Source organism: Phragmites australis, chromosome 4 (assembly GCF_958298935.1).
Source record: "Phragmites australis chromosome 4, lpPhrAust1.1, whole genome shotgun sequence".
Classification (NCBI taxonomy): domain Eukaryota; kingdom Viridiplantae; phylum Streptophyta; class Magnoliopsida; order Poales; family Poaceae; genus Phragmites; species Phragmites australis.
The window spans coordinates 31,076,006-31,086,681 of record NC_084924.1 but is presented as its reverse complement, the minus strand read 5'-3'; the positions used below and the strand labels follow the sequence as shown (position 1 = coordinate 31,086,681).

The 10,676-nt window shown below is 39.0% G+C and overlaps 1 protein-coding gene across 2 annotated transcripts; it reads right to left on the bottom strand.

The window, feature by feature from the left end:
- Nucleotides 1–4,107: 4,107 nt before the first annotated feature.
- Nucleotides 4,108–7,110, bottom strand: LOC133916083 (E3 ubiquitin-protein ligase DIS1). Of its 2 annotated transcripts, none has more exons than XM_062359588.1 (4): nt 6,889–7,110; nt 5,796–6,016; nt 5,108–5,494; nt 4,108–4,725 (listed from the first exon to the last, which is right to left on the bottom strand). In XM_062359588.1, the coding sequence occupies exons 2-4, from the start codon at nt 5,991–5,993 to the stop codon at nt 4,405–4,407; spliced, it is 906 nt and encodes a 301-aa protein (XP_062215572.1). In that variant the 5' UTR covers nt 5,994–6,016; nt 6,889–7,110; the 3' UTR covers nt 4,108–4,404. The 2 variants fall into 2 exon arrangements, with proteins under 2 accessions (XP_062215572.1, XP_062215571.1); XM_062359587.1 differs by having other exon boundaries at nt 5,796–6,013; nt 6,889–7,026.
- Between the last annotated feature and the right edge of the window lie 3,566 nt (nt 7,111–10,676).

Below are 10,676 nucleotides of genomic sequence, written 5' to 3'. Positions count from 1 at the left end.
AGTCTAGCATATTTAGGTTTTTCACTTGTGAAAAATCCATTAGTTTATTTTTGTTGCAAGTTTAGACCAACTATTGAATAAGGGGACGAAGTTTTCAAAAATGCCTATTCATCTCCTCTAGGCTACATCATTGTACTTTCATGGGGAATGCCCAAGGGGCGCTGGTAGGTCTAGGAAATGATTCCCGCATTAATGATGGTTCCATCGGCATGCCTACCCTAGAGATTGTGTCCTCTTCAGCCACGGTGGATGTTCTGTTGCGTGTGGAGACCTAGGATGATCTTGTCACCCCTCCTATCCTCTTGCCGGCGACTTCTGGTTTCGTTTCTATTAGGCCCTCAGCAGCGGATTCCATTAACTTTGATGGGCTTGGCCGAGATGCTGGGCTTCGTTGTGTTGGGCGATCCACTGTTCCACCTGCGGATGGCCTATCCGTTGAGATCCTAAATCATGTCTTAGTGGCTTCGGACGCACCTGACTCTGGTGTTGTCGCTCATGCGCCACATGTTTCTTCGGACGTTCGCGGTGTTGCTGCTTTGGTCCGTGCCAAGCCTTTGTTGGTTTACTCAAGGCATGGTCCCCTTGCTATTCCGCATGTCTCCCTTGGAGCCACCATTTCCTCACCCTCGCCGAGTACTCCTACCGAGTTGGGCTCGCATTCTTTCATCTCCAAGATCTCCATGCCATTGGACTCCCTCTTGCTGCAGACTATTCTTCATAAGAGAAGGAAGAAGGGAATCCCACTGGGCTCGGTTTTGAGGCACAGCATGCGGGTGGTGGGAGCGGCTCCATGTTCTCCAGAGCTTGTGATTTCTGATGCTCAAAAGAGAGTGATGAAATGCCTTGGCTTAATTTTGAGCAATGTGCATGTCGATTAGCAAGCTCAAGATGCATACTGCAAATTGTTTCAAAGCCCATTTACCGCTACCCACCTTTCTGCTTTAGCTGCCATCTTTGGCTGGACAACTGATGGGGATGACCAGGTTCGTTCGGCAGATAACCTATTGTCTTTGATCTAGGACAACTACTTGTCAATTGTATTTTTGGTCGTCTGTGGTTTGTTCCCAATGAATATGTCTATCATTTTGATTTGGAATGCTCGGGGCCTTAATATGGCCAATAGGCGTGATTCTATTCGTGAAGTGGTGCTCTCCTCCAAGGCTAACGTTGTCTGTCTTCAAGAGACTAAGGTTGCTTCGATGTCTCATCGTATTTTGCTTGCTACGCTCTCTGTCGATTTCGATCAGTTTGTAGCTCTGCCAGCGGATGGTTCGAGGGGCGGTATTTTGATTGCATGGAAGAGCGCCAATTATCAGGTTCTCTATTCCCGAGTTGACTTCTTCTCTATATCTATTATCTGTGCTAGACATGAGGGTCACGACTGGTGGTTCACTGGGGTCTATAGCCCCCAAGATGATGATGCAAAGTTAGTCTTTCTGCAATAACTGCATGACATTCGTGCTCTTTGTGCTGGGCCTTGACTAGTGGCCGGGGACTTCAATCTTATCTATCAAGCGGCTGACAAGAACAATATGAATTTAAATCGTGCCATGATGGATCAATTTCATCGTTTGATTGATGATACAGAAATAAAGGAGATCCCTCTTCTGGGCCGCAAGTATACTTGGTCGAACGAACGAGTCTCTCCTACTTTGGTTAGGCTCGATCGGGTTTTCTGCTCTGTGGATTGGGAGGAGAATTTTTCGGATTCTATTCTGCAAAGCTCGGCGTTGGTAGTCTCGGATCATTGTCCATTGGTTCCGAGTTGAATGTTAATTTTCATGGCAAATGTTGTTTTATCTTTGAAAGTTTCTAGCCTAAATTTCAGGGCTTCGAGGAGGTAGTGCAGGGCTGTCAGAACGCTCCTGCTGCTGATGTTTGCCCGGTGGAAAAGATGTTCATTAAGTTGAGGCACTTCAGCAAGATGCTGGAGAGTTGGAGCCAAAAGAGAATTGGTAATGTTAAGGTTCAGCTCTCTATGGCTAAGGAAATCATTCATCGCCTTGAGGTTGCTGAGGACTCTTGTCTTCTTTTGCTTGAGGAAGATTGTCTGCATAGGAAACTGAAACATCTTTGCCTGGGTCTAGCCTCTCTTGAGCGAACTATTGCTCGTTTGCACCCCTGGATTCTTTACCTTAAGGATGAAGACGCGAATACTTCTTTTTTCCATCAGTAGGCCAGGTTCCAGAACAGAAAGAATTTTATTACTAAGTTACAGGTGAATGATCATATTGTCACTAACCAAGAGTGTCGACTGTCTTTTATTTGCAAATAAATTGAAATTTTAGCTTTGACAGGTGCATTATATCATCGTGGGCCAGTTGTTATGACAGCATAGATAAATCAATCAGTATCCTTTTTTATTTCGTTTGCAAGTGGAATTATGCTTCTGTATTACATATGCTTTGGGTCTCAAAAAATAACCATCAAACGGTTAACACCAACAAAATCTGTAGCGTGAGATATAAGGATTCTAAGTGTTTAACTCATGTTGCTGCCTTGCTGGGCCAGGCATTGTACGTGAGATGAGAGAATAAAGAGTTCGAACGGAAGTCAGACCAGGCACTGAATTATTGCTCCTAGAGCGTACAAGCAGTACTGCTTTTTTAAAACGTACAATGCAGGCACTGAATTATTGTTCCTCCCGGTTCAGGTCTCCCGTGCTGCAGATTTCAAAACCATGGACTCCGCAGCCTGCCTGTCTGAGATATTTTTTTAAACTCAGCAACAAGGTTCAGCTTACCAACTACAGTTTAGTTACCGAGCTCCGACGGTAATCGAAAAATTGCGGTTACCGCGGTAACCCGTCGAAATTTTTTTAAAAAAATCGGACAAAATTCATTTAGGAAAATTTGAAATTTGGGAAAAAAATCGCGATTTTAGCTGCTCGGTAACCGGTCGAATTGGACCGGTTACCGAGTGGTTTTTACGATTTATCGAACGGTTTTCTCGAATTTTTCGCATTGTCGGTAACCACTCGGTTTTCTCGATTTTCCAGTGAAATTCAACAAAAAAAATCTAAAAATTATCTCAATCTTATAAAATCAATAACTAATTCATCTGAGCTTCAAATAAAGTGAAACAAATTTTGTTGGTTTACTTGTAACATGTGTTACATGATAAAAGTATTTATACTCATAAAAAAGTTTAAAATTTTCTGTGAGAAAATATATTTGTTAAACCAAGTTAAATTCATAGTTTACTCTTTGCTAATCCAAAAATCATGAAACTAATTTTCTTAGTCTTCTTATATGATCCTATGTCTTTTAAAAATACATGAACTCATGAATTAGTTATTGTAACATGCAGGATTATGTAAATGTGTTGCGACTAGATTAATTCATAACTGACGCATCACACCTCAAAAATTAGTGAAACCACTTTTATTAGTTTATTTATACTATGATTTACGTAGGAAAAATAATAGTAGACATGAAAAAGTTAATTACGGTGTTGTTTCTTAACATATTCACTTTATGCTTGTGAACTTTGTAAAAATCATAGAAAAATTAATAAAACTCTAAATAAAGTGAAATCAATTTTAAAGATCCTCTTAAGATATGTTCTACACAAGAAAAATATGTATTTGTATGTTAAACTTTTCCTTACAAGAGTTAATAACTGAGCCGCACGCTTCAATTTTTTTTCATTTTTTCAAACTTCCTCCTATAGAATATGATGCAAACGACATTATTTTTGAATTTTTTTTTTCATAGGTCTTAGAATTGTGTCTAATTTTTTAAAGATTTTTTTTTGATTTTTTTTATTTTTTTTGAATTTTTTGAAATCAAATTCGGTTACCGTTCGGTTTCTGAAACCGAGCCGGATCGAGATGGCCGGTTATCGCGATTTTTACTTGGTTACCGTCGATTTTTTGAACCCGGCTCAGCATTCTGTTCATCTCTACTCTTATTTTTCTTTTTTCTTTTTTGAGGGCAAGTTCATCTCTACTCTAGAAAATGGCCTGACTGTTTCTTCAAACAGAAGCCTTCTTTAATCTTGCGTAGCAAATAGCAGCTTCACTAGCATTTCAGAAGAATTGTTTCTGTCGTTTCACCATGCTTAATTCTCAAGCTGCTGAGAATTACAGTAGTGAACTTATAGAACTTGTGCAGACGAAAGCTACATCATTCACATCTCATGAGTCGCCATTAGATTTCCCTGTACCACAGAATGGCGATTCTGAAGCAGTTCAAGCAAAGAGGAGATCGCCAGGAATTCTACATCAGTACCACTCTGGTTTACATGGGAGACATCCACAGATAACAATCTAGCAGAAGATGACAGCTAGCTAACACAGGCTAAAAATACTACAAATCGGTTTCATAATCATATCGCTACAGTTCTTGCAATGTGATTCATGAGCTCAGGAAAGCAACGAAAAGGGTGGGTTAGCGGATCATGTTACTGTTCCTTCCAAATTCTCCCAGTGACCCGCAGTTTGAGCTCCTTCCTGTCACCACCCGAGAAGAACAAGGCCATGTTCCGCTGGATGATTAGCCCATCGTAGCTGTCTCGGACCTTCCGGTGGCTGTCTCTGATGCTCCGAGGCACCCCCTGCCAGATCATCTTGCGCCCAGTGCCTCCTACCTCCAGGCTGTAGCTGTAGTTCTTGGCTTCCGCGTCATCTCCCATGAACCTCAGGAAGGCGATGTAGACAGGTGCCATGCCCAACTGAAATGCTTCGAAATGTAAGCAGAAGTACTGGCCAAAGCAGCTGAACACCTGCACGAGGCATTTATAATTACTTAGTTTATTTCGTTCAATGGAAATGACAAGAAAAGGGGGGAAGGTCACATTTTGTAATGCACTCAAAGAAAACAGTGAGAGGAGCAAATCAAGAGGCAATTTGAAATATTTGGCACTCTGCCTTAAAACAGTCAGACTGTTATTTGCAAACTATTTGAAGGTGGATCTGCCTTAAAACAGTCAGTCTTTGTAGGAGAAGAATTATTTTTAGTCCAACAAGTGTGTAACATGATCAGCACCTTCATCATATATGTATGAAAAATAGTTGCTCAGTTGGCATGATAAACAACACAGACCGCAGTAAAAAAGCACCCAATAGAAATTCTTTAATCAACATGCTAATGTTGGTGAGAAATACCGTAAGCATCCAGGTGGCATTCTCAACTTCATGAGGGTTTGGCTTGACATAACGATGGTTGAAGGTGCAGCCGTTGTGCATGTCAACTTTGTGATCATCTTTCAAGTGATTTACCAAGTGTGGAATGTCACCAGCAACTGTGCATTCAGATCCGGCATATGGACAGCTATAAGGCCTATATTGACACTGCGACTCATGCTTCAGCTTGCTGTAGTAAGGATAAATGCCTAAGCACCCAAAGTTCTGGTACTTGCATGGAAGGTCAAGAGATGCAGCCACCTTCTCAAGAGCAAGGCATCTTATGTTACCCAGTTCATGCCTACAAGTTGGACAGCGATTATGAACCCTTGGTTTGCATCCAGAGCACAATGTATGACCATTAGAGCACTGCATAGACAAAAGATGGCATTACAATCATAGTTGAATAGAAAATATACAGGAGACATCTTAGAATGACTGTTTTGCACCATTGTGGTTTTCTAACCTAAACACTGTGGATTGAAAGTATCTAAAAATTGAAATAGGCCAGACTAAAATGATGATAGCAGTTCAGGGTACTGAAAGCAACTCTTTGAACCAGTAAACCATAATTTTCATCAAGCGACTACATTTGAACAGGGTTAATTCAATACAAGCACATATGATCTTTTCTTCACTAAATACGCAATGGATCGGAATGAATGTGCACCTGATGAATAGGAGGATACATGGCACTCAAGCAGACTGGACATTCCAGAAGTTCACGTACGCTGCTAGATACCACCACATTCGGTTTTGGTGAATGCTGAATATGGTCACCAACGAGTTCAGTAGCATCCAGTACCTCGGTCTTTGGAGGATCAATGACCTCAGAACAGGAATCATCAATATAAGCAGCTGAGGCCATCAGCAATCTCTTATATGGTCCTGCTAGGAAGAAATAACAAACATTTGCATTATAGTATGCGATTTTAAAAAGCACAGGCAAAAATATACTCTGTGACTCAGTAGCCTGTAGTCTGTACATCCTACTACTGATACTGTTAACATTTAACACAAATCATTTCTTCAACGAATTATCTCCAGTCTAAGCACAATTTCTAAGTTCCAACACAGTCTAGCTGATTGGACACTGTTTAAAGGCTTCGAAAGAGATGGAGCACATGGACTAGGGCCTCTAGTGATGCTTTCAAGTGTTGGTCAGACAGGTCTTCTTACTACGCAACGGATATATCACAAGTCTCGTAGTACTTGTTGATGTTTTCAGGTAGGCCTTGTATCAATATTTTTTTAGTATAATTTTGAGAAGAAAAAAGTTGCACACTTTGAGAACGAGGATCTGTCGTCCGGATTGTATTTTTCATTCATTTGTACACTTGTAGTATCAGTGCCTTTAAATAGAACTAAATGTTTACCCCTCAAAAGAAAATGTCAATAATCCTATGGGTTAAACAACCAAAGCTTAATTCCTTCTTTATCTTTGTTCAATCAAATCACACCATGATGGGGAAACAGGGAGATTTAACGAACAAAGAAGTGGGTTCCCAGCGGCACGCAATCGCATCAGATCGAGAAACTACACTGAAACCGCTGCTCAAAACCAGGCAACCAGCAAGCACGCGGTTAAACCCCTGCGCTTCCAGCCTCTCGCCCACATTTGAATCACTCGAACAGAGTCACCTTGGCAGCTCCAAGAACTCCTCCCCCACCCTCCCTCCCCCAAAACCCAATCTTTCACCCCGAAAATCATTAAAAAAAATCCCCAAAAAAGAAGCAGCAAGGAGTCGAGAGCAGGGCTTTACCTCGGCGGACGAGGGAACAGAATGGGGGCCGGCTCGGCCGCCCTGATCTCGACCTGTGCGGTGTGCAGCGGCGATGGTTGGCGAGGTGAATGGGGAGCCGAGGCGAGTGATTTCGAATGAAAGCCTCTCTCTCTCTCCCTCTCCCTCTCTCTCTCTCCTCCCTCTGGGCTTTTTGTTTTCTTTCTCTGGTTGTTTTGTCTCGTGAAAGTCGTGAAGCTTTTTCGTTCCTTGCGACGTTTGTTTGGATCCTCCTACCCTCGGCCTTTTATTCACTCATTACAATAAAAAACGGAGCTCTTATCGCTCCAACCAACTTTTACAACGTTAAAAAATGCCTGTAACATCAAAAGTCAATATTTATAATATTAAAAATATGTAAAAAATAGCTCATTATATGTATCTAATTTCAAAGAAAATTTCAACCATAACATCACTCTATGTTGCACGTAACATTTTTGTGAAAAACTTGTGTGGTGTTGAATTAGATATAACATACAAAATAATTATGATAATATTTTCACAATATTTGAATAATTAAATTTGAACATCTAAATATTAGAGATGCAAAAATATAAGAATTAACTCAAATGGATAATATTTTTAGATCTGAATCTGTACACAAGATATTTCAAGATACAACATACGAAAATAATTATGACAATAAATTTTTATAACATCTAAAATATTGAAGATGCAAAAATATATGAATTAACTCGAATAGATAATTTTTTAGATCCGGATTCGTACGCTAGAGATTTCAAAATATAACATACGAAAATAACTGTGACAATAAATTTTTATAACATCTAAAATATTAAAGATACGAAAATATAGGAATTAACTTAAATAGGTAATTTTTTTCAATCCGAGCACAGTCCAATCAAAATATCCAATGAGTCCGGCCGGCCATGCCACAACATTACCGTTAAAAATATAAACTATTAATTAGTAGTAGTCAATTACCTAACCATGGTTGAAACGCAACTACAGGAGCCTTGTAAGAGACTTTAATTATCGTAAAAATTTTGCGTTCAAAACGGGGCGTGAGCAACACTGTAGGATATATGGAGGATTTGGACGATTTTTTTCTTTTTGGGTAAATTCACCATATGCATGAAACAGATTATGGAGCAATCTTTCAGATGATACATGGTCTTGAAGCAATCAGTCAGTTTGACTCCTTTCTTGGAGAGGACTTTCACTTATTTTCTGTCACGATCCAGATGTAATCTGCATTCCTAACCTCCCTGGTCCTTTTGTCTAACGTGTAAGGGCTCGTTTAGTAGAGCTCTCTAAACTTCTGATTTTGTGGTGGAAGTAATTCTGTGGTAGAAATAGATTCTGTGGTGAAAGTGAATCTGTTTGTGAAATTGTTTGTTATATTAGTGGTGGAAGTGATTTCTGAGAGAAGATTGTGTTGAAATTAAGGAGAATCAGTCGGGAATCGGTGGAAGCTAGATTTTTCGGCTCCCACCTCGCAGTACAAAACGTGGAAGTGATTCTCTCTGATTCTGCCACAGATCGATTCTGCGTCAGAACGTTTGGTAGAGCTCCCGCTGATTCTGATGCATATTAGATAAGAGAGATCCATCATTACTGTAGAACCTAAGAGAACCCGCGATCCTTAGGATTAGATTTACTTATATCTTTATTATAATTGTTTTTTAAAATTAATCAAATATAGAACATGATATATAGCTATTATCTTAAGAGTTTGTTTAGCAACCGTGAAAGACAAACTAGGTTTCAATCAACTACATAGACATTGGGTTGATTTCCTTGCACCACCTAATCACCTCCTTCATAAGAGATTTGATATCTTATAGCCTGTTTGGTTGCCTGCAAATAGGGCTGATCAGGCCCCGCGTGTGCACACACGCGCGTTTGATGTCTAGGTGCACATGTGAGTCTCGAGCTATGCAAAATCACTATTGTAATCTGGCTCTAGAAAACGGATTTTGAATTCGTTTCTCCCGAGCAGGCTACGTTAATGATGGTATTAGCATATAATTAGTGAGTATTAACTCATATTAGTATATTTTAAATTAGATTAAGACTAAATATAATAAATTAAGTATTATATAATGTATTTATGCAAAAACACAGTGTTAATACTTATTTTTTTATTTTAATCTCATATAGCATATACTTATGCAGGTAACCAAATGCAATCTCTTATCAGCTAGGCTAAGCACATATATCTAACAAAATAAATAGCATTGTATACACACAACCTAGCTCACTAGATACAAACTAGGCTAGGCTATGCGGGCAACTAAACATATTATTTACTAAGCTTCATTTAGATCACTTTGGATTGGCATGGATTGCACATGTGCAACACAAATTTATGCCGGCACTGATTCAATCAAAATTGCAACAAACTTAATTGATACGGAGTCATAGCATGAAGCACTACGACGTTACACGTCTTTAATACTATAAAAAATAGCTCAAAAATTCAGAAATAAAATAATACATGCATTAAAAATCAAAAGAAATAAAAGAAAATCAGAAAATTAGGAAAAGAGCCCAAAACAAATAAAAAAAGTAACATGCATGTGCATACTTGATCACATGAAAATACATGAAATGTTTCGATATGACTTCAAGAAACGTGATTCATTAATCCTAAATAGAATGTGTGTACCGCATCTCAAGCAGGTAAGAAGGAAACTCCGCATGATCTAAACCTGATTATAGAATGCTAAATATTTAATGATGATGAAGTATCTCCTCATCTTCACATTTAATAGCTTATTTTACATCAATTTGCAAATTAGTTTACTCTTAAATCAACACTCTGGGTTCTTGAACCCTGTGAAGAGCTCACTGAAGAGCATCATTTGACTGGAATAGCTCCTAGTGTGCAATCATGTACTACCTGAAAAAAGAATACTGTGATGAGAAAATAAACTATCGAGGAAAAGCGAAATGAGATGTCGTGTAATGTGTGCACACCAACAAATATAATTTATTTTTCTCCTAAATAACGTGTGCACATATGCGAACATGCAGAACTGAATGAAGTTGGTAGTTCGACCTTCTGGTGTCATACATGGACATGAAAATAATGGTAGCAGCTGGAATCGCAATGCATTGCAAATTTGCTAGGATGTAACTAGCACTACTAAAAGATAACTCTCAGCAGATGATTTTAACAATATGTCCTGTACAATCACATTGGTTCAGATCAGATTTGTGTTTCAAACTGAATGACATATCGATATTGCCCAAATTCAAGATTTGTTTGCTGTTAAAAGATATATAAAGGAAGCACCATCTGTCCAGTATCGAATGAAGTATCACACTTCTCTTAAAACGTGTTTGGGACAATGTCTACAACCATTGCTACATTTTGCTATTAATGAAGTTGACTTGTTAACTATCAAGCAACTAGTATAGATCCTTGAGGCACCTCCACCTTTCTCATAAGTAAAAGACACTATGGTCTGACACTTATTGTAAGCTCTAGAGTGCAAATGCTCAATGAAAATAATCCATGCTAAGTAAATGAATAAACCATATGAAACTTAAAGATCAATCAAAACCTTGCTTATTTTGGTAGCAAAGGAACATTACATATAACCCTAAACAACTAAGCTAACCAAAATGCACTAATAGATCAGTCAATCCAAATTTTTAAAGGAACAACACAAAAGGAAGAAAAGAACATGGTATATCTGATGCTTCATCAGGCACATGTGGATGGTGTACTGTCGGTGACCTTGCGATTGAGAACCTTGCTGCAATTATGAAATGCACGAGGTTTCAATTTGGCTTGGCTG

Bases quoted from the DNA above. Each gene is read 5' to 3' on its own strand.
- LOC133916083 (XM_062359588.1), bottom strand. From the start codon at position 5,993: ATGGCCTCAGCTGCTTATATTGATGATTCCTGTTCTGAGGTCATTGAT. The intron at 5,495-5,795 runs GTGCACATTCAT...TTGTCTATGCAG, and splicing joins TGTATCCTCCTATTCATCAG to TGCTCTAATGGTCATACATT. The intron at 4,726-5,107 runs GTATTTCTCACC...TGCCTCGTGCAG, and splicing joins ATGCCACCTGGATGCTTACG to GTGTTCAGCTGCTTTGGCCA.